This window comes from Aulonocara stuartgranti (genome assembly GCF_965226115.1).
Source record: "Aulonocara stuartgranti genome assembly, chromosome: 3".
In the NCBI taxonomy this organism is placed as follows: domain Eukaryota; kingdom Metazoa; phylum Chordata; class Actinopteri; order Cichliformes; family Cichlidae; genus Aulonocara; species Aulonocara stuartgranti.
Genome location: NC_138941.1, coordinates 14,309,496 through 14,333,394, shown reverse-complemented (window position 1 = coordinate 14,333,394; position 23,899 = coordinate 14,309,496). Strand labels below are relative to the sequence as shown.

At 43.9% G+C, this 23,899-nt stretch overlaps 1 protein-coding gene across 1 annotated transcript in view; it reads right to left on the bottom strand.

The window, feature by feature from the left end:
* Positions 1 to 23,899, bottom strand: part of LOC309702569 (uncharacterized protein) — a 1,256,944-nt gene that overhangs the window by 1,221,309 nt on the left and 11,736 nt on the right. The window contains 6 exon segments of the mRNA XM_082527162.1: positions 14,042 to 14,218; positions 16,366 to 16,542; positions 19,001 to 20,771; positions 20,913 to 21,083; positions 21,086 to 21,140; positions 21,541 to 21,619. Coding sequence (XP_082383288.1) covers positions 14,042 to 14,218; positions 16,366 to 16,542; positions 19,001 to 20,771; positions 20,913 to 21,083; positions 21,086 to 21,140; positions 21,541 to 21,619 — 2,430 coding nt within the window.

Here is a 23,899-nt window from a genome sequence, read left to right as displayed (position 1 = left end):
TCCTTTCTTTGAAGTGTGTCATTATTTGGGCAGTTTTGCGATTTGTGATCATCACTCTCACAGAATATACAGGTGTTTTGTTTCTGGCTGGCTGTGTACAGGGCAGCAGTAGATTGTATGCTAGGCCCTTTAAACCTCACATCACTGAACGGTGGCTTGTACAGTTTATTTTCAGCTTTCTGTGGGTTGTACGACTTTGTCATTTGCAGCGCTCTTTCCCTGATCTGAACCTCCTTCTGTAGGAATGTGACCATTTCTGACACTTTCCACTCTTCATCTCCATTTCTCTGACGGCTGTATTCAAGAGCTATATCATCTGGAATCATCTTTAGCAATATTGGGCATAACAAGCTTCCGTAGCTTTCTGACACTACACCCAATGACTATAAACTTCTGATCTGAATTTCACATTCATCATACAGCTGCCTCAAAGCATGCACATCAGAGGATTTTTTAACAGGTGTGAGGTTCAGCAGTTTTGACATGTGCGCACTAATTACTACATCCTTTCTTCCAAATCGGTTTTGCAGTAACTCAATTGCGTTGTCATAATTTTCATCTGTCAACATCAGCCCTGCAACTGCCTTTGCTGCTTGGCCAGTAAGATAGGTTTTCAAATAGGTAAACTTCTCTCTCTTGCATAGTGCATCGTTGTGGTGAATAACAGCTTCATATTGACTCCAAAACTCCTGCCACAAACTGGCATCTCCATCATATTTGTGAATGATCAGCTTAGGAAGCTTTACAGATGCTCTCTGTGCCAATGAATGAGCAGAGTTAGCGTCACTCACCCTTTGATGTGAGGCTCGTTCGCGGCAATCCTCATTTCTCTTAATTATGCGCCGTGCACGGCTCTTGGACAGGATGATGCGCTCCTTATATTCCTCTGCGCTTTCGATCTCCATTTCCAGGTCATCCAGAGCTGTTTTACGTTCTATTTCACTATCTAATGCATACAAGCTGAGCTCCTTTGCCGACAGCATTTCCAGTAATGTGCTCAGATGGTCAGTGTCCGGATCTGGTTTAGCCATTTCGGAGTCAATTTGATGTACAAGTCGTGTGGTAGCACCTCTTATCGTCCCACGTTTCCGTTTTGTTCTTTCCATTTCTCTCTGATGCTCGTCATCCGCCACTCCCGCAGCCCCGGCGGCGGCTCCACGTAAATCCTGTTCGCTCATTTTCCTGGGTTTCGGCACCAAAAAATGTTGTGGCAAATCCACTTAGCCAAAAAATGGATCGGACATCAATTGGAAAAACGATAGTCTTTATATAAGGCTTCAAAAAGGGGAATGTACAACAAATAAACTGCTCGACATCAGAGCAACATATAATGGCTTCCCAAACTTCTTTGCTAGCTAAAACCCCAGAGTAACTTTCGTCTACCACAAAGGATTCTGGGAAACGCAGTTTTCTAATGAAAATAACTGTTAAATGCTCCCTTTTAGCAGAAAATTAAATCTATAATTAACAGCCCTATCTAAACATGTGACTAACACTTAAATCACTTACAAAATAATCAAAATGCTGTTATCATACAAAACCTGCAATAAAGTTACAACAGACACATGGGATTAGTCCTGTGTCATCAGCAGGGATAATATAGATTAATAAACACTTTTACACTCTAAACTTTGAAACTTCAGCAAAAGAATTTGTGAGAACTAACGGCACCATAAAACAGAGACTCAGAAAATGCAAATTAGAAAGTGGTGAACTGCTTAAACCACAGTTGGTTTAATAAATATTGCTGCAAACATTGGTGAATGTGTGTGCTGTGAGAATTAATAGAGGTTTCAATTGTTTTTCTTTGACTTGCTCGTTCTGATTATGAAAGGCACGTCTAAAATACTCCTAGGAAAGCGTATTTTGAGGTATATTTCTAACTCCTGTAACAGTGTAAGTGTGTGAATGCTGTGAGTTGAAGGTTTTGAATGATAAATAAAGGGGTGAGAGGTATTTCTTTGGTGATGCAAAGTACGATGTTTTAAAGTTTGAAAGTGCTTCTAAGTTAAGAAATGCATGAGTGATGTTATAAGAGTTTGATTAGCCTGTAGAAACACGAAAGAGAGAAACAGGAAATATGGCTCTGAGCGCTGTGTGTGTGTGACAGGAAATGCTGTGTGTGACAGGAACTTTGCATGCCCATAAAAGGAGACTCACTGTGACAAGTGAGCACCCAGAGAGAGAGATGAGTTAAACTCTAGGCAGATAAAGCGAATGGAGGTTTTAAGAAAAGAAATGAAAAGAATATTAATTGTATGCTTTAGTGTGTCAATACAGGTTACAGATAAATAAAGGTGGACTTTCCTCAACCTGGATTTTGAGTACAGCGGCAAAACCATAGATTAACATAATTGGGAGAAAAATAGGCCAGATTTTGGTTTAAAATTTCACAGCTTGACCTCCCACTTGTCCCGATCCTGAGAAGAAGCTCAAAGGACAGTCAATCTCCTGATGAAGACCAACAGAACATCGTGGACTTGAAGAATTAACAGCAGGCAAAAAGACAGTGCAACTGAAACCACACTGACAACACCAGCAGCAGGATGGAAGAAACCACGTGATGGAAAATGCACGGTGAACTGGAGGCTGGTAAGAACAGTGTGACATGACTGTTTAAAGGCACTGAATGTGATGTTTGGCCAGGCTGGGACTTAATTTAAAAGGCAAATGTTGAAAAGAAACAGAGAAGGAACAGACTGTGTTGTTGGAGATTTGAAGGCCACACAGGACACTGTGAAGAGAGGGACAGGGACCAGTGAGAGGTGAAGCCCAGACGAGTTCGACTGCGAGAATAGAGGGTAAAATTGGGTTGAAATTGAAGCCGGAACTCAGGATGGTTTAGGGATGTCCACGTCACAAACAAAGAGGTAAACAAAAGGAAGGTAAAATAAAGAGAGAAAATAAGTGAAAATGACATTAATGAATAGAAAACACACAAACACAAATTGTTACATGTGAAATTATTTTTGGAAAGAATCAGAAGTGAGATAGTTTGAATCAGAACTCAGTGAAAAGATGCATGAATCGATGCAAGTGAACCACTAGAAAAATCTGTCAGACAAACACCTCTGGCAGAATGGATGGCAAAACTACTAGAAAATAGGGATATTGTTTTGAACTGCCCTGCGACGCTTCTCTAGTCTCTTGCAGGTTGAAACCAGGCGATTGGGTTCTAATACGGGTGCTCCAGAGGAGGAATTGGGGCTTGTCTCACTGGGAGGATCCCTATCGAGTGTTATTGACTACACCCACAGCCTGTAAAATTGCAGAGAGACCATCTTGGATTCATCAGAGCCACTGTGAGAAAGTAGAGCTTTCTTTCAGTGGAGTGTGAGGGGTGTTTCACCAGGTATCAGTAGGTCCAGTGACGAGGGACGAGTGCTGATTGAGCTCAGCTTGCACTCTCATTCTCTCCAGCCATTGACCAACTTTAGGCTTACTGACACATTTGGGTGAAACCAACCTCAAGCATGAGGTGTTCTCAGGTGATGACTGGCTTCGTACTACTGGCAACGGCTCTATTCATCAGACTATCCGACCTAAAAGACGGCAGAAACCCATACACAAGCCGAGATAAGTGCAACACTGAAAGAACATCACACACTCATTTGCTTCCAGCACTTTCACACAAACATCTACTGTCATTATTGTCACCAAACTCTGTGGATCCTTTATTGCAAATTCAAATGGGATCAAATGGTCAGACAAAAGAGGGTTATGAGGAAATATGATGAAATGTTGTGTATTAGCAGCAAGTTATTGAATCATTTTCCTCAGAAACCAAACAAAATGATTGACAAACATGTTTTTACAAACTCAGTGTTGGACTTGGATCAGCAGGATAAGCTGATGTTTAAAGGCATTTGAGTCTCGCTGTATGAGAGTCCAGTTATTACTCAATATTTATGGATGATTTTCTTTCAGTGTTGCACTTTGTAGACGCTCCCTGAGCCTCACAGCCAGCTGCACATGGACCAGCTGACATTACCCAGCATTAGAGGCGGCTGTAAAAAAATGGATTTTCCTATTTAAATGGTTTTAATTTGAATAAAGCGATGCTGATTCATTCAATCCTGAATCGATTTTTAATATAAATGTATTTTGCCAGAATCTCAGGTTAAAGCTCCCAAAAGTATTTCAACAACAAGCAAACAGATAAAACGGTAAATGAGAGCAGCTAAACACACAAAGATGGAAACACAGAGCGTGGATCGTTCACTCGACGGCACGTACACGGACACGCCGTCGGGGCTGAAAGTGGACAGCTCACAGATCCTGAAGCTGCAGGTTTCATCTGTCTCCAACCAAAACTGACTGAACCAGCAGCAGAAGAAGATCCAAACTACGCTTTACGTTTGATGAACATCGTCATGAATTCTCTCTGACTTTGACGTTTACTTCCTGCACAGCTCTCTCTCTCTCAGTGTACTTCAAGAACAGTTTGCCTTCAAAAATCTGTTTCCTGCATTATTCACTGCTTATTACGCACCAGTCTGCTGTTGTGTTCACTGCTGTCGGCCTCCGAAAACAAAGCCTCATTTCTGCTGTTCAATACTGAAGAAATTTAAACCTTTTAAAATGATGACAGATTACAAACTCTCAGCTGTGTCTGCAATCAAACCTCTGTAACTTTGCTTCACGTCAGCAGCATCAGCTCATGTTCACATGTTGATTCATGGTTTGCTTCAGTTTTTGATGGACTGCAGAATATTTTGAAGGTTATCTGCTATAAAAAGGCAGAACAGGAAAATCTGCTTCATGTGTTTCTGTTTGATCCTCAGTGACTTTGACACAAAGGCCTCTGCTGTGATGATCACACCTCTGATCAAGTCTCACAGTGTCAGCTTTGTTTTTATACATATGGATATGTGCTGATAAATGATCAGAATTATAATATTTCCCACTGTCTGCTGTGTGCCGTGACCTTTGACCTGCTAAAGACAGTCAGCTGTGGATTATTCATTGTTGCGTCTGATACTTAGAACTGTGAGGAAGAACACTACACAGTTAATCAGGGTCCCCTCTCTCTGAATCAGGAAAGGTGGGCAGGCCGCGTGTGGGCCGCGGGCCATACGTTGAGTCTCACTGTTTGAAATGTGAACATTGTTCTGCTGCAGTCAATGGACTAAACCAGAGAAGAAGAAAACAGACTTTACCATGAAGATCCTCAGTGTGGATCAGTATAATATCAGCCTGATGTCTGCAGTTTAGTGTCAGCACAACTTTCACATCATATTCATCTCAGCACAACTAAAACATGCTGACTGACCCCAGAGTTTCAAGTCCACATCCTGGACTCTCCAAGAAACCACACAGATGCTTCACTCCTGAATCCTGCAGCTTGTTGTCGTACAGGTCCAGCTCTCTCAGATGGGAGGGGTTGGACTTCAGTGCTGCTGCCAGATAATCACAGCTGATCTCTGACGAACCACAGCCCCTCAATCTGTATAAAGAATGAAAGATGTAAGTTTATTAGACAAAGTGTGGGATTGAAATCATTCAGTGTTTCATCATCTGTTCAGAGCTGAAGAAGGTTCAGAATGTAGAAGTTTAGAAAATGGAAACTCCAAACAGCTGAAGCCAACAGGAAGCAGCTTCAAACAAACACAACAAGAGAAAAAACTCTGAATGTTTCACATTAAAGTCGTACATTTCTCATAAAAACAGGACAAAGACTTGAAAAAGTCGTGTTTTTCCTTCCAGGAACCACAAGGCTTCACTTTTAAAGGTGAAGTGTGAAAGAAATGGACATATTTGAAGTCCAACACCTTTTTCCAGTCACATTATTAAAGCAGACAAACTACAAGCTCATTTTCATTCCAACAAGTCATCTTCTGACCTGGACTAACAACACTGGTCTCTATGTGCAGCTGGCTGTGAGACCAGTGCTCAGGGAGCGTCTACAAAGTGCAACACTGAAAGAACATCACACACTCATTTGCTTCCAGCACTTTCACACAAACATCTACTGTCATTATTGTCACCAAACTCTGTGGATCCTTTATTGCAAATTCAAATGGAATCAAATGGTCAGACAAAAGAGGGTTATGAGGAAATATGATGAAATGTTGTGTATTAGCAGCAAGTTATTGAATCATTTTCCTCAGAAACCAAACAAAATGATTGACAAACATGTTTTTACAAACTCAGTGTTGGACTTGGATCAGGAGGATAAGCTGATGTTTAAAGGCATTTGAGTCTCGCTGTATGAGAGTCCAGTTATTACTCAATATTTATGGATGATTTTCTTTCAGTGTTGCACTTTGTAGATGCTCCCTGAGCCTCACAGCCAGCTGCACATGGACCAGCTGACATTACCCAGCATTAGAGGCGGGTGTAAAAAATGGATTTTCCTATTTAAATGGTTTTAATTTGAATAAAGCGATGTTGATTCATTCAATCCTGAATCGATTTTTAATATAAATGTATTTTGCCAGAATCTCAGGTTAAAGCTCCCAAAAGTATTTCAACAACAAGCAAACAGATAAAACAGTAAATGAGAGCAGCTAAACACACAAAGATGGAAACACAGAGCGTGGATCGTTCACTCGACGGCACGTACACGGACACGCCGTTGGGGCTGAAAGTGGGCAGCTTACAGATCCTGAAGCTGCAGGTTTCATCTGTCTCCAACCAAAACTGACTGAACCAGCAGCAGAAGAAGATCCAAACTCTGCTTTACGTTTGATGAACATCGTCATGAATTCTCTCTGACTTTGACGTTTACTTCCTGCACAGCTCTCTCTCTCTCAGTGTACTTCAAGAACAGTTTACCTTCAAAAATCTGTTTCCTGCATTATTCACTGCTTATTACGCACCAGTCTGCTGTTGTGTTCACTGCTGTCGGCCTCCGAAAACAAAGCCTCATTTCTGCTGTTCAATACTGAAGAAATTCAAACCTTTTAAAATGATGACAGATTACAAACTCTCAGCTGTGTCTGTTATGATGATTTCTGATATGAGGTTCAGTTCTACGGTGGTGATCGCAGGGTTTGCACAGGTCAAGTGTCACTATGACCCTCCAGAAAATAATGAGGACAGGGGATGATCGTTCAGCTCTTTAATGGCAGATTTAGCGTGGGTGTGGGTATGTGTGTGGTTCAGTCTTATGGATGCACACTTTCATTGAACCCACATAAACTGCTCCCGAGCATAACTTGTGATTCACACTGCCTTCATGAACACAATTTTCCATCCCAGTCAAAACATTACTCACAAAACGGCCGCGCCCTCTAGTGGCGAGGCAGAAAACTGCATCACAGTCCTGCCTTCAGAACAGCCGCCCCCAAACTTGCCCTCGCAAGTTTGCAGAATGTCATTTACTGTCCATTTTGTTCTGGTACTGCAGGTAGTCGAATAAGGCGGCTCACTGGGCGTACGTAGGTACGGTCCTTTACGTCCACTTCTGCAGACCGGATCAAACCATCAGCTCCGGGGAATACCCTGTTGATCTTCCCAACAGGCCATGATGCTCTGGGAAGTTGGGGATCCACTATCATCACCACAGTGCCCAGCTGGATCGGAGCAGTGTCTTTCTTCCACTTTGACCGTGTCTGCAGTGTAGGCAGGTAGTGGTGTATGAACTGTGTCCAGAAGTGATCGGATAACACCTGACAGGTCCTCCATGATTGTCGTCCAATGAGCTCTGAGTCGTGGTATATCACTTGGGGTAGGGAAGGGTCTAGCCGCCCCATCAGCAACAAATTTGGGGTAATGGGGTCTGGGTCAGCCACGTCTGATGACACGTACCCCAAAAGGTTTCGAGTTGAGTATTCCCTCGATCTCGATCAACACTGTTTGGAGTATTTCTTCTTTTACAACCTGCGAGCCCAATGTGGAGGCCAGAGCTGCCTTTATGGACCTGATCTCTCGCTCCCAGGATCCTCCAAAGTGGGGAGAACTGGGAGGGTTAAATCGAAACTTAATCTGCTGCTCTGCTAACTTGCTTTGTAAAGAGGGATGCAGGGCTTTGAAAGTTTCCTGGAGCTCCCGATCCCCACCTCGGAAATTTGTTCCCTGGTCACACTGTATCTCAGCTGGTTTCCCACGACGAGAGACAAATCTTCTTAATGCCATTAGAAATGAGTCGGTGTTGATACTAGACAACACCTCAATATGAATGGCACGAGTCGTCAAGCATTTGAAGAGCAGGCCCCAGCGTTTTTCATTTCTCCGACCCACCTTCACCTGCATTGGCCCAAAGCAGTCGATGCCTGTTGAGAAGAAGGCTGGTTGATGTAATCGTAGGCGTGCAAGGGGAAGGTCAGCCATCTTTGGTTTGGCAGGTTGGGCTCTCCATTTTTGGCACTAAGGGCAGGAGCGCTGTTCACTTCTTACGGCTTCACGGCCGCGAAGAATCCAGTATTTCCTTCTCAACTCTGCAAACAATCTCTCTGCTCCTGGGTGTTTCAAATCACTGTCAGCCTGTCGGATGAGTAGTCTGGTGACTGTATGTTTAGGGTCCAATACTACTGGATGTATCACAGCAGCTTCCAAATCATGGCATCGTCTGAGACGACCACCTACTCTTATGAGTTGAAGCGACTTATCAAATTCCGGGTCTAGGCAAAACAGACGGCTGGATGAATGAACTGGTTTCCCAGTGGTCAGGCACTGGATCTCATCTGGGAAACTGTCTTTCTGAGCAGCTTTTAGCAGAATAAGCTCAGCCTCCTTGTAGTTCTCTGATGTGAGATTGTCACCAGCCGCCCCGTGAAGGCACCTGGCTGTTTCTTCCAAAAGCTCGCTAAAACTGGTAAACTGCTGTGCATCAGGCAGGGAGATAGAGTCAGTAGACACAGCAAAGCAAGTTATTGGTTTATGCTGCTCCTCAGCAAAGTCTGTACATGGTGTGGCTGGGTGCTCTGGCCACTGGTCTCGATGTAGCTGCAGAAACGGGGGCCCACATGCCCACCGGGACTGGACTGTGAGGTCTTGTAGCCTTTTACCCCTAGTTAGATCATCTGCCGGATTGTCATATGTTGCCACATAACGCCAAGACTGGCTGTCTGTCAGTTCCTGGATTTCAGCTATCCGAGTTCCCACGAACACCTTGAAATGACAGGACTCTGACTGGATCCATGTTAGGACAGTGGTGGAGTCTGTCCATAACACCACTCTGCATAGTGGTAGGGTGAGCTCTTTGGTCAGCAGGCTAGCAAGTTGAGCTCCAGTCAAGGCTGCACATAGTTCCAGACGTGGCATGGACATCTGCCGTTTAGGGGCCACCCTAGAGCGGGCAGTCAGGAAAGTAACTTCCACCTTTCCAGCAGCATCTTCCGTCCGTAGGTAGGCAACGCTTCCATATGCCTGTTGAGATGCATCGCAGAAGATGTGCAACTCACGCCTACTGTCGGATTTGTCCAGCTCTGGGCTTACATAACAACGTTGTAGACTAATGTTGTCCAGATGCTGCAGCTCACCCTCCCATTCGTTCCATGCCGAGAGCAGGTCACTTGGTAAAAGGGGGTCAACCCACTCATGCTTTTTGTCCCACAGCTGCTGGACTAGTACTTTCGCCCTCGTTGTGAAGGGGACGAGAAACCCTAGTGGGTCATACTGACTCGCCAGAACCCGGTAGATGTTTCTCATGGTAGGAGGATTCCTCTCCAACTGCATGGACTTGTAGTGCAGAGTGTCAGAGCAGCACATCCAGCCCAAACCTAGAGCAGGTTCTTGAGGGTCCATATAAGTTTGCTTCAGCCACTGTACGCTGCTCTCCGATCTTATTTCCTTTGGTAGATGGCTGATGAGATCTGGGGTGCTGCTGGCCCACTGTCTGAGCTCAAATCCTCCCTCCGACAATAGTGACCGTAGTTTGTCCACAACCTCTGTGGCCACATCTGGAGAAGAGAAGCTCTGTAACCAGTTGTCAACATAAAAATTCTTCTCAATGGAGTCACGCACGTCATCTCCCTGGTCACTGTCGTCATGGACGTGTCGCTGGAGTGCATAAATTGCACAGCACGGTGAGCATGTTGTCCCAAAGGGGAGCACCTGCCATTCATACACCTTGGGATGGGTGTCTCTTTGCAGATCGCGACAGAGGAAACGTAGTAGTGGCCAGTCCTCAGGCAGTAGTCTCACCTGGTGGAACATCCCCTTGATATCACTGCTAACTGCGATGGAGCGTTCTCTGAAGCGTAGCAGCACACCAAGAAGAGAGGCCCCCAGGTTCGGGCCTGGTAAAAGCAGCTCGTTGAGGTTCTGATCCCTATAGGTGAATGAGCAATTAAACACCACACGGTTCTTTCCGTTGTGTGTCACCATGTGGTGGGGGATGAACCATGATTCTTTGGAGGCCCTCATTTCCTCCTCACTGATTTCTTTGACATAGCCTGCTGCTATCAACTTTGCCATCTCCGCTTGATAAGCTTTAGCCTTCCCTGGGTCTCGACTGAGGCGCTTCTCCGTGCCACGTAGATTGGGGAGTACTGCTTCAGGTGGCACCCGGAGTGTAGGTATATCACTGACACGCAGAAGGGGAGTTGAATATCTGTTTACTCCCTCGACATTCAGTCTTGTCGTCTTTGCTTCCAATAGCCTCATAGCTTGCTCTTCCCTCCGAGACCGTGTCACCAGTTTCTCACTTCGATATGGGAGAGTGTCGAGTTGCTAAAGCCTCTCTACTTGACTATGAAGCTCTGATTGAGGAGAGGCAGTTGAGAGGAAGAGGCACTGTTGCGGTTGAGCAGAGTGCTTAAGGGACGGGATTGGTCCCTGTGGTACCCAACCAAGTCTAGTCTTGACTGCAGCTGGTCCTCCAGGTAAGCCTAGGCGCACAGGTTTGATGGGCGTTACTAGGTGAGGACAGTCAGAGCCGATCAGAAGGAGTGGCTTGGCATTTGTGAAGGGCTGCAAGGGAAGCCTTCTCAAGTGTCTATATTTCTGTTGAAGTGCCTTCACAGGGTATGAATGTTCAGCCAAGCCTAGGTCATCTGCTGTGAAGGCTCTCTCAATGGTGATTGTTCTGGATGGTTGGCTGGCAGGGGAGACTTTGACTGTCACTGATGCGCCATGCAAGGTTCTCAATCCTTGTCTCACCGTACGTAGAGTAAGACTCTCTGCCATGGCCTGTAACTGCAGTCTTTGAGTGGCCTCAGGGAGAAGGATCGTCCTCTCAGATCCATCATCCAATATGGCGAATGTCTCCAGGGTGTGCTCACCGTTCTGCAGCAGCACTTTGGTTATCTTCAGAAGTACTTGGCTACAGCCAGCACGCCGGTTTAGATAAAGTACCTCAGTAGATGGTTTACTCCCCAGCTCAGCGACGTGTTCCATTGGTGGATTGGGTGCAGCAGGTCTGAGATTCACTTCATGCAGGGCCTCTAGGTGTTTTCCCCTGTATGTCTTACACTGCACTTTAAGTAGACACTGAGCGGCCTGGTGGTGCCGCCCACAACGCCAGCAGCGATTGTTGGACTTAATCCAAGTTGATTTCTGCTCCTTAGTCAGCATCTTGAAGTTGACACATTGATCTAGGAAGTGCAGAGTGTTATTACAATATGGACAATAAGCTGTGTGCTTGTCTTGGACCTCAGAAGTGGAAGGGGTTGTGGTTGAGGACCTTTGAGGGGCAGTGCTGTGTGTTGCACCATGCAGCACGGTGGTAGTCCCCTTTGGTGGCTCGTTTATCTCTTTTCATTCTGCTCCTGTCTCTCGAGCTCTCCTCTACCTTCTCTGTGTGATCTCCGCCCTCTTGAATGACCAGCTCATACTCCAGCCACTCTGCAAAGTCTCTCAATGATGGTATTCCATCTTTCTGTGGGTAAAGGTAGCGGCGGAAAGCAGCACGTAGGTCTTGGGGTAGCTTTCGTGTCAGTCTAGCAACATGAGACCCGCATTGCAGCTCTATGTGTCCATCTTCCCCAAGTTGCTCTAACATGCCGACCAGAGCACGGACTCTCAGTGCAAACCTTCTGAATCCAGTTGTGTCACCTGGGCGGATGCTGGGCTCATCCATAAGCTCTGCTATCCTCTGCAGTGACAGCTGGTGCGGCTGACCGTAATGTTTAGTGAGCGAGGCCATCGTGTCAGAGTAGGGGTGAGGTGAGTTACTGTAGGAGTCAGCAATTAAAAGAGCTTCCTCAAATTTAAGGTGGTCACATAAGACCTGATATTTGAACCTCTCCGTTGCATCAAAGGGGAGAATATTGTCTAGGGCAAGCCTTAATCTAGCAAACTGCCTGGGATCACCCTGCGTGAACTCTGGGATGGAGGGCGATGGTCCTCTGTAGGTCTTCTCCTTTACACCTATGGCTGTAGTGGGAGCCAACACTTATTCTGGGGGGAGCATGTTCGCGTCGAAACTAGGTCCAGCTAGTGATTGAGATAAGGGGGTGGATTGTGGCGCACGAGGCTGAAACTCAGGAGCTTCAGTGGCTGAGGGTTGCTGTAACTGTAGCTCTTGTAATCGTTGGCAAAGCTCTTGTGTAATGGCTGGTAGCGGTGGAGGTGGAACAGACTGTACCTCTGGTAGATCAGGATGATCTCTCGGGAGAAAAACTGCAGGTGGTGGTACTGGCCATTCTTCAGCTGCATCCTGTGTGTAGAATATATTGTGCTGCTCTGGTCTCAGGGAAAAAGGCTGTGTAGTTAGAGGTGTGGAGACCCAAGTGTTATCAGCTGAAATGTAGCCCCCTGGTTGCTGGGCAGAACGTAAGCGGGTGGATTCCAACGTGGTGACATTACGATCCATCTGCCTCCTCATGTCTCCTACCATCATCTGAAGTTGCCGGTTGTCCTCCTGCAGATGCTGCACAATGTTCATGAACTCCTGAGGGATGCTGGATGACACTGGAGTCTGTCCTGCAGCTCCAATAGAACCAGGAGTCTGGGTGAGGGCCGTCATCTTGGCGTATCCCTCTCTAGTCTGCTGTTGCTCCAATGTAGCAGTGGGTGGCAGTGTGTAGCCTTCATACTGAGTCATCCATCCTGATGGTCGCACAGCCCTCCGTGGACGTGCACCTGCCCTCTGGGGGTCATAATCCATCTTCACTCTCTGTAATCACCTCATCCGGCTCGAAGGACCAATTTTGTTATGATGATTTCTGATATGAGGTTCAGTTCTACGGTGGTGATCGCAGGGTGTGCACAGGTCAAGTGCCACTATGACCCTCCAGAAAATAATGAGGACAGGGGATGATCGTTCAGCTCTTTAATGGCAGATTTAGCGTGGGTGTGGGTATGTGTGTGGTTCAGTCTTATGGACGCACACTTTCATTGAACCCACATAAACTGCTCCCGAGCATAACTTGTGATTCACACTGCCTTCATGAACACCATTTTCCATCCCAGTCAAAACATTACTCACAAAACGGCCGCGCCCTCTAGTGGCGAGGCAGAAAACTGCATCACACTCCTGCCTTCAGAACAGTGTCTGTAATCAAACCTCTGTAACTTTCCTTCACTTCAGCAGCATCAGCTCATGTTCACATGTTGATTCATGGTTTGCTTCAGTTTTTGATGGACTGCAGAATATTTTGAAGGTTATCTGCTATAAAAAGGCAGAACAGGAAAATCTGTTTCATGTATTTCTGTTTGATCCTCAGTGACTTTGACACAAAGGCCTCTGCTGTGATGATCACACCTCTGATCAAGTCTCACAGTGTCAGCTTTGTTTTTATACATATGGATATGTGCTGATAAATGATCAGAATTATAATATTTCCCACTGTCTGCTGTGTGCCGTGACCTTTGACCTGCTAAAGACAGTCAGCTGTGGATTATTCATTGTTGTGTCTGATACTTAGAACTGTGAGGAAGAACACTACACAGTTAATCAGGGTCCCCTCTCTCTGAATCAGGAAAGGTGGGCAGGCCGCGTGTGAGCCGTGGGCCATACGTTGAGTCTCACTGTTTGAAATGTCAACATTGTTCTGCTGCAGTCAATGGACTAAACCAGAGAAGAAGAAAACAGACTTTACCATGAAGATCCTCAGTGTGGATCAGTATAATATCAGCCTGATGTCTGCAGTTTAGTGTCAGCACAACTTTCACATCATATTCATCTCAGCACAACTAAAACATGCTGACTGACCTCAGAGTTTCAAGTCCACATCCTGGACTCTCCAGGAAACCACACAGATGTTTCACTCCTGAATCCTGCAGCTTGTTGTTCCAGCTCAGGTTCAGCTGTCTCAGATGGGAGGGGTTGGACTTCAGTGCTGCTGCCAGATAATCACAGCTGATCTCTGACAAACCACAGTCCCACAATCTGTATAAAGAATGAAAGATGTAAGTTTATTAGACAAAGTGTGAGCTTGAAATCATTCAGTGTTTCATCATCTGTTCAGAGCTGAAGAAGGTTCAGAATGTAGAAGTTTAGAAAATGGAAACTCCAAACAGCTGAAGCCAACAGGAAGCAGCTTCAAACAAACACAACAAGAGAAAAAACTCTGAATGTTTCACATTAAAGTCGTACATTTATCATAAAAACAGGACAAAGACTTGAAAAAGTCGTGTTTTTCCTTCCAGGAACCACAAGGCTTCACTTTTAAAGGTGAAGTGTGAAAGAAATGGACATATTTGAAGTCCAACACCTTTTTCCAGTCACATTATTAAAGCAGACAAACTACAAGCTCATTTTCATTCCAACAAGTCATCTTCTGACCTGGACTAACAACACTGGTCTCTATGTGCAGCTGGCTGTGAGACCAGTGCTCAGGGAGCGTCTACAAAGTGCAACACTGAAAGAACATCACACACTCATTTGCTTCCAGCACTTTCACACAAACATCTACTGTCATTATTGTCACCAAACTCTGTGGATCCTTTATTGCAAATTCAAATGGGATCAAATGGTCAGACAAAAGAGGGTTATAAGGAAATATGATGAAATGTTGTGTATTAGCAGCAAGTTATTGAATCATTTTCCTCAGAACCCAAACAAAATGATTGACAAACATGTTTTTACAAACTCAGTGTTGGACTTGGATCAGCAGGATAAGCTGATGTTTAAAGGCATTTGAGTGTCGCTGTATTAGAGTCCAGTTATTACTCAATATTTATGGATGATATTCTTTCAGTGTTGCACTTTGTAGATGCTCCCTGAGCCTCACAGCCAGCTGCACATGGACCAGCTGACATTACCCAGCATTAGAGGCGGGTGTAAAAAAATGGATTTACCTATTTAAATGGTTTTAATTTGAATAAAGCGATGTTGATTCATTCAATCCTGAATCGATTTTTAATATAAATGTATTTTGCCAGAATCTCAGGTTAAAGCTCCCAAAAGTATTTCAACAACAAGCAAACAGACAAAACAGTAAATGAGAGCAGCTAAACACACAAAGATGGAAACACAGAGCGTGGATCGTTCACTCGATGGCACGTACACGGACACGCCGTCGGGGCTGAAAGTGGACAGCTCACAGATCCTGAAGCTGCAGGTTTCATCTGTCTCCAACCAAAACTGAGTGAACCAGCAGCAGAAGAAGATCCAAACTACGCTTTACGTTTGATGAACATCGTCATGAATTCTCTCTGACTTTGACGTTTACTTCCTGCACAGCTCTCTCTCTCTCAGTGTACTTCAAGAACAGTTTACCTTCAAAAATCTGTTTCCTGCATTATTCACTGCTTATTACGCACCAGTCTGCTGTTGTGTTCACTGCTGTCGGCCTCCGAAAACAAAGCCTCATTTCTGCTGTTCAATACTGAAGAAATTTAAACCTTTAAAATTATGACAGATTACAAACTCTCAGCTGTGTCTGTAATCAAACCTCTGTAACTTTGCTTCACTTCAGCAGCATCAGCTCATGTTCACATGTTGATTCATGGTTTGCTTCAGTTTTTGATGGACTGCAGAATATTTTGAAGGTTATCTGCTATAAAAAGCCAGAACAGGAAAATCTGCTTCATGTGTTTCTGTTTGATCCTCAGTGACTTTGACACAAAGTGTGATGATCACACCTCTGATCAAGTCTCACAGTGTCAGCTTTGTTTTTATACATATGGATATGTGCTGATAAATGATCAGAATTATAATATTTCCCACTGTCTGCTGTGTGCCGTGACCTTTGACCTGCTAAAGACAGTCAGCTGTGGATTATTCATTGTTGTGTCTGATACTTAGAACTGTGAGGAAGAACACTACACAGTTAATCAGGGTCCCCTCTCTCTGAATCAGGAAAGGTGGGCAGGCCGCGTGTGAGCCGCGGGCCATACGTTGAGTCTCACTGTTTGAAATGTCAACATTGTTCTGCTGCAGTCAATGGACTAAACCAGAGAAGAAGAAAACAGACTTTACCATGAAGATCCTCAGTGTGGATCAGTATAATATCAGCCTGATGTCTGCAGTTTAGTGTCAGCACAACTTTCACATCATATTCATCTCAGCACATCTAAAACATGCTGACTGACCCCAGAGTTTCAAGTACACATTCTGGACTCTCCAGGAAACCACACAGATGCTTCACTCCTGAATCCTGCAGCTTGTTGTTCAGGCTCAGGTCCCGCTGTCTCAAATGGGAGGGGTTGGACTTAAGCGCTGCTGCCAGATAATCACAGCTGATCTCTGACAAACCACAGTCCATCAATCTGTATAAAGAATGAAAGATGTAAGTTTATTAGACAAAGTGTGAGCTTGAAATCATTCAGTGTTTCATCATCTGTTCAGAGCTGAAGAAGGTTCAGAATGTAGAAGTTTAGAAAATGGAAACTCCAAACAGCTGAAGCCAACAGGAAGCAGCTTCAAACAAACACAACAAGAGAAAAAACTCTGAATGTTTCACATTAAAGTCGTACATTTCTCATAAAAACAGGACAAAGACTTGAAAAAGTCGTGTTTTTCCTTCCAGGAACCACAAGGCTTCACTTTTAAAGGTGAAGTGTGAAAGAAATGGACATATTTGAAGTCCAACACCTTTTTCCAGTCACATTATTAAAGCAGACAAACTACAAGCTCATTTTCATTCTGACAAGTCATCTTCTGACCTGGACTAACAACACTGGTCTCTATGTGCAGCTGGCTGTGAGACCAGTGCTCAGGGAGCGTCTACAAAGTGCAACACTGAAAGAACATCACACACTCATTTGCTTCCATCATCCAACCTGAAGAGGAAACAGAGACGCCTCCCCTTCAAAGTAAAAGCTGCTCCTTTTGGACACAGTATCAAAGAAAGTCTACAGTATAACATAGAAAAGACAGAACAAAGTTTTGGTTGTTTTTAAATTGTGCAGAAATGAAACTACACTAAGCTCAATTATGGGACAGACATTTCATCCCATGTCAGTTTGGCCTCATCCTGGGCCGGATTATCCAGCATACACTCTGACCACAGGCCCAGGGGCCACGCACAGCTGGGCTCCATCCAAGAGACAGGAAACAAACCAACACAATAATAAAAAGCACCATGTGATCTTCTTACATCTTCAAGACAAACATAGTAAAAACATGAGCATATTTGTTTCCTGATAAAATGATGTGACAGGTAGAACAGAGTAAAGTGGTGGTGTTACAGCCTTTCTCCCCTCTGCTGCCGAGGCTGTTAGTCTCTCCCAAACTCAGCTACAGGACTTCCAAATGAATGAAAGCAGCAGAAGTGGCTTTACAAATGAAAGAGGAAGAGGAGAAGAAGAGGAGAGGGAGGCCACCCTGACCATCACTCCAGCTGAAAACATCGCACTTCCATTAAAGTTGGTGAGAAAATGTTGAGCAGGATGAGCTGCTGGCTAATCTGGAGGCTGTAGCAGCAGCTCACAGTCACAGTGGATTTCCACTCATGAAAAAGCTCTGGCTGCTTCATTTCTCATCTCATATCAGAGACTTTAAAGCTTCACTGAAGCTGTACTGTGATGCTTCCATATCCCAGTGAGGTCTCCATAATGATTTCAGCTGTTCTGTACACACACTCTGTGTGCCCTGTATGGCTCAAAGTCTCTGCAGCCTGTTTTTATCTGCTATCATCAGATCTTCATCATCCTCATTCACATCCCTCACACACTCTACAGCCTCATCAGCACTGACTTCATCTTCACTGACTGATGGAGCACAACATGAACCTGTGGAGGCTGAAACACTGTCCTGTCAAACATCTCCCCGTCACCACTCCACTTCTGTCAGCCTTTAAATGAACCCTGCTCAAGTCTGTCACTTCTGTTTGGAGCCAAAAGAGGTTAAAGATTATGCCACTACATTCTTGTCTAGAAAATATTAAAAGTGTATTTGGTGACACACAAAAAAGGGTAAAGTTTAAGTATAGTTTGGGTCCACACATGTCCAAACCCTGGTGTGTAGGCCTACTTAATATTGAGAAAAGCCCACTAAAAGAACGCCCACCAGACCAAAGCAATGGTTTTGACTTGATCAGCATTAACCCCGCCCCCTGACTTTGATGGGTGAAGCTGACAAATAAAATGTACTTATGAACAGCGATGCAGGGCCAGGAGTAGCAACGTGAATTAAATAAATACATCATTAAATAATTCATTAAATGTGTCAGTAAAATAATTAAAATAGAAAACAAACCAATAATTGATTAAATATGTAATTAACTAATTTGAATTGTACATAAATAAATAATGAATTGTTTTTAATGAAATTAACTGATAATTCATTATCAATATATTTTTTTAAATTAATTATGTACATTTTTAATTAATTACTGAAATAAATGATTCATTAGTGATGTATTCATTTAATAAACCATAAAATTATTGCTAGTTTACTCAAAATAATTTTAAGACATCAACATTAAAGGTTAAATTATGATAATGAATACATGCAACTATAACTGATGACGTAAGAATTTGGATTTTTTAAGCTAAAGCGAAGGTGCTGACTCACTTGGCATGTTACCCTCAAATCCTCCCTAATAACAATAACATAATTACACTTTAGCCACACGAGGGCAGCAGCATTAATACAAGTCACGTGTATATAAAGGTACAGTGATTATATTACAGTGATTTTGACAAAAACAAAACAGAAGTTGATGGCAGTGTGTTTTTCCATAACATACCAACCAAATTAAACAATAAAAACTTTATAACTTACAGAACTTTTTTAGAGGCTTTGACCACTGGCAGCAGCCTCAGAAGAGCCTCCTCTGAAGCAAAGTATTTCTTCAGGTCAAACACATCCAGATCTTTTTCTGATGACAGTAAGATGAAGACCAGAGCTGACCACTGAGCAGGAGACAGTTTATCTGTGGAGAGACGTCCTGAACTCAGGGACTGTTGGATCTCCTCCACTAGAGAACAATCATTCAGTTCATTCAGACAGTGAAACAGATTGATGCTTTTCTCTGCAGACAGATTCTCACTGAGCTTCTCTTTGATGTACTGAACTGCTTCTTGATTGGTCTGTGAGCTACTTCCTGTCTGTGTCATCAGGCCTTGCAAACGAGTTTGATTAGTCTTCAGACCCAAGAGAAAACGAAGGAACAAGTCCAGGTGTCCATTGGGGCTCTGTAAGGCCTTGTCCACAGCACACTGGTAGAAGTATTTCTCTGTCTGAGAACTTGTTTGTTGTTCTTCCAGCAGATTGAGTCCAGAGTTGATGAAGGTCAGGTGGACATGAAGAGCAGCCAGAAACTCCTGAACACTGAGATGAACAAAGCAGAACACCTTGTCCTGGTACAGTTGTTTCTCCTCTTTAAAGACCTGTGTGAACACTCCTGAGTACACTGAGGCTGCTCTGATATCGATGCCACACTCTGTCAGGTCTGCTTCAAAGAAGATCAGGTTTCCTTTCTGCAGCTGATCAAAAGCCAGTTTTCCCAGAGACTCCATCATCTTCCTGCTCTCTGGACTCCAGTGTGGATCTGTCTCAGCTCCTCCATCATATTTGATCCTCTTGACTTTGGCCTGAACCACCAGGAAGTGGATGTACATCTCAGTCAGGGTGTTGGGCAGCTCTCCTCCCTCTCTGGTTTCCAGCACATCCTCCAGAACTGTAGCAGTGATCCAGCAGAAGACTGGGATGTGGCACATGATGTGGAGGCTTCGAGCTTTCTTGATGTGGGAGATGATCCTGCTGGCCTGCTCCTCATCTCTGAATCTCTTCCTGAAGTACTCCTCCTTCTGTGGGTCAGTGAACCCTCTGACCTCTGTCACCATGTCGACACACTGAGGAGGGATCTGATTGGCTGCTGCAGGTCGTGTTGTTATCCAAAGGCGAGCAGAAGGGAGCAGGTTCCCTCTGATGAGGTTTGTCAGCAGCTCATCCAATGAGGTGGACTTTCTGGTTTCTGTCAGGATTTTCGTTTTGTTGAAGTCCAAATTAAGTCGACACTCATCCAGACCATCAAGTATGAACACAACCTGGAAGTCTTCAAGCCTGCAGATTCCTGATTCGTTAGTTTGATTAAAGAAGTGATGAACAAGTCCCACCAAGCTGAACTTTTCCTCTTTCAGCACATTCAGCTCTCTGAAAGTGAATGGAAATATGAACTGGATGTCCTGGTTGGCTTTGTCTTCAGCCCAGTCCAGGCTGTATTTCTGTGTTAAGACTGTTTTCCCAATGCCAGCCACTCCCTTTGTCAGCACTGTTCTGATTGGTTCGTCTCTTCCAGGTGAGGCTTTAAAGATGTCTTCTTGTCTGATTGTTGTTTCTGGTCTGTCTGGTTTCCTGGATGCTGTTTCAATCTGTCTGACCTCATGTTCATCATTGACCTCTGCAGTCCCTCCCTCTGTGATGTAGAGCTCTGTGTAGATCTGATTCAGGAGGGTTGGGCTTCCTGCTTTAGCGATGCCCTCAAACACACACTGGAACTTCTTCTTCAGTTGGGCTTTAAGTTCTCGTTTACAGAGTGGAGCAAATATTTCTGAAGGTAAGAAATTCAGAAAAAAATATTATACAATAAATATCACAGCTTTTCAGTACCCTGAAAGGATGAATGTCTATTGGTCCATTTCTTGAGCTATTAGGAAAGATCAATATTCAGTCTTTAGAGAAATTCTCTTACTGCTGTGCAGATGGTCAGCCATCTCATGCTGCTTAAGTCTCCTCAAGAAGTGGAGTGTGATCTTCAGAAATGCTTCTCTGCAGCTCTTTCTTTCATCTTCATCCTCACCTTCAAACATCTCCTCATCCTCCATCTGGCTCTTTAAAGTTTCTGGGTGATCTGGACTCAGAACCTTCTGATCTTCTTTAGCTCGTTCTTCACAAACATGGTGATGTTGTCCTCCAGCCGCTGGAAAAGAAGACTATATGAATTACCCAGTGGTAAATGGACTGGTTCTTATTTAGCTCTCTTTGATACTCTGTGCACACACAGCATTTTATATAACATGCCTCATTCAACCAAGCACATTGTTCTATGCTTAAATACTTTCTTTCACACTCTGATGGATGCATCAGAGGGCAGCTTGGGTTTAGTACGTTACCCAGTACATTTGCCAGCCAGGGTTTGATTCACAAACCTTCTGACTAGTAGCTGACCTGCTCACCTCCTGAGCTACAGTCACCCCAATCTGACTGAAATCATGGAGCCCAAACTCTGATTTATGTTGGACACACTGACAATCCTCTGGTCCACAAAGTGCAGCATAGAGGTGACTGAAAAGAACAAATGTAAATGTAGTACTACAAACCATAACCACAGAGTCCAGGTGTGTTTGATGTTGCTGTGCAGACTGACCAGTGGAAACCTCTGCTCTCTGCTGGTCCACTCTGTGGAGGAGTAATGAATAATTAGCTCATGTTATGTCTGTCCACACACAGACACACGCTAAAGGTCCATGAAGTGATGTTTGGATGGGTTCAGACAATCAGATGACTGTCATGGTGAAGCTTTGCTAGTCCTGCTGATCCCACTGAGAATTAACAACTCAGTTTCCAGATGTCTGTAGTTTTCTGCTCAGTTTCATTAGTCCCAACAGCTCTTACCATCTCCTGCATAAAGCTTTCCCTCCATGCTCAGATGCCCTGGAACAAGGTGCTCTCTTTATATCAGTGACTGGTTTAAAGTGCCAACTTGCAGTGCTCGCCAAACTTTGTGTCAGCAAAAGTAGTTCTAATGTTTCTTACATTTATTAAATTTTTTACATTTTTACACACACAAATCAATGAACGCAAAAACATAAACTTTTCAGATATTTTGTTTTACAATGTTACAAAACTCAGTTCACAACTACACAGTCTGATTTACAAGTGCAAAATATTGACCACAGTTTGAGCCGATGTATGTCCCGAGTCTGTGGACTCAGTAGTTTTGTTTTGATTGTTATTGTCTTTTGTTACAATTTCATTCTGATTAAGATTTTCTAGTTCTGAGGTTTTGGTTTCTGTGTTCCCTCTGTACTGTGTTAGTATTGTGTCTCTGTGTTCACTTCCTGTTTTATTTTTGACAGTGCCATGTCCTATGTTAGTGTGTCTACTTTTGCTTCCCCTTGTCTGGTTATGTCCAATGAATCCTGCTGTGTCTCCCTTTTCTCATTCCCTGATGGCTCTTTTGTGTATATGAGCCCTTTGTTTTCTCCTGCTTGTTGCTGGTTCGTCTGTGTTGTCTCCCCGTGTCTCCGTTTAAGGTTTCAGGTTAGTTTTTTAGTTTTTTCAGTAGAGGTTATCTTAGCTTCTGCACAGGCCATCTCCACTGCACTTCACCGTTTCAATAAAGCTCAATCACTTCACAGCATTGTCGGCATCTTGGGTCCTTTATTAAATTCAACATGGCTCGCCCCGCTAGCCGTGACATAAGATGTGAAAACAATATCCAAAAAACACGAGGGACAAACAGGGAATAGTTTTAAGGGGCAGGGCCAACAAACTGAGTCTAGCCATGAACTCAGAGTTGATTGAATTAGCATTTTGAATTGGCTGATCTGAGTTACTTCAATCAAGTCTATGTTCACTTTTGAGTTAAGACTATACATGATTAATGTCAAAGAAAAAGCCATCACCAGCAACTGATTCTGATTTTGCAGGTTTTCAAATCTAAACGGTACCCATCCCTAGCTGGCTGTAGTTTAACCTTTACTTAAAAAGCATCCCTGGACCCAGCTGTCTTAGCTAATTATAGGCTGATCTCCAACCTGACAACCCTTGAAAGAGTAGTTGGGGGGAGACAATCAGAGGGGCAGTGTGATGATCTTAGGTTACAAACTACTGCAGTCAAGTCATTAAGGGAGACGGGATCAAACTGCTCTAAGACAGCTGAGCACACAGGAGAAAGACTCGGATCTGAGGCAGCAGTCGGCGAGACAAGAGCCCTAATAGATAGAAGCTTGTTGTTAAAAATGCTAAAAAATCATCACAAATACTTGGTGAAGAAATGACTCCGACATTATCACGTGAACGAAGAAAGCGATTGAGGACATTAAAAAGTACCTGAGGCCTGTGACTGTTTACTGACACTAAGTTTAAGACAAACTGTGTCTGCAGGTTTTACAGCTTCTTGGTGAGCAGAAAGACAGAAAGTCCTTAAAATCTGTAGAGAAACATACAATCTGTCCTTTTTCCATCTCCTTTCAGCGCGTCTACAGTCACGTCTAAGGGAGCGCGTATGTTCATTCAACCACAGCTCTGATAAATGCTTAGCGCGCAGAGTCCTGAACGGAGCAATAGAGTCCAAAATATCAGTGCAGGTAGAATGAAGAGTGTCCGAAAGGTCCTCAACACTTTAACAGCTGGAGTTCATTATTCCAGAGTCCATAAAGGCAGCAGAAAAAGCGGCGCTGTTAGAGCATTAAGCGCTCGCTTTTTACGCGCTGAGGCGCATGGCTTATCTACCGAGCAGCGCATAGAGTGAACAACCAGTGTTGGTCAAGTTACTTGAAAAAAGTAATCAGTAACTAATTACTGATTGCCTCCCCAAAAAAGTAATCCCGTTACTTTACTGATTACTTATTTTCAAAAGTAATTAATTACTTAGTTACTTAGTTACTTAGTTACATTTTAAAAACACGATTTACAACCTGAAGAGGTAATAAAGTGATAGATCTTTCAGCCCAA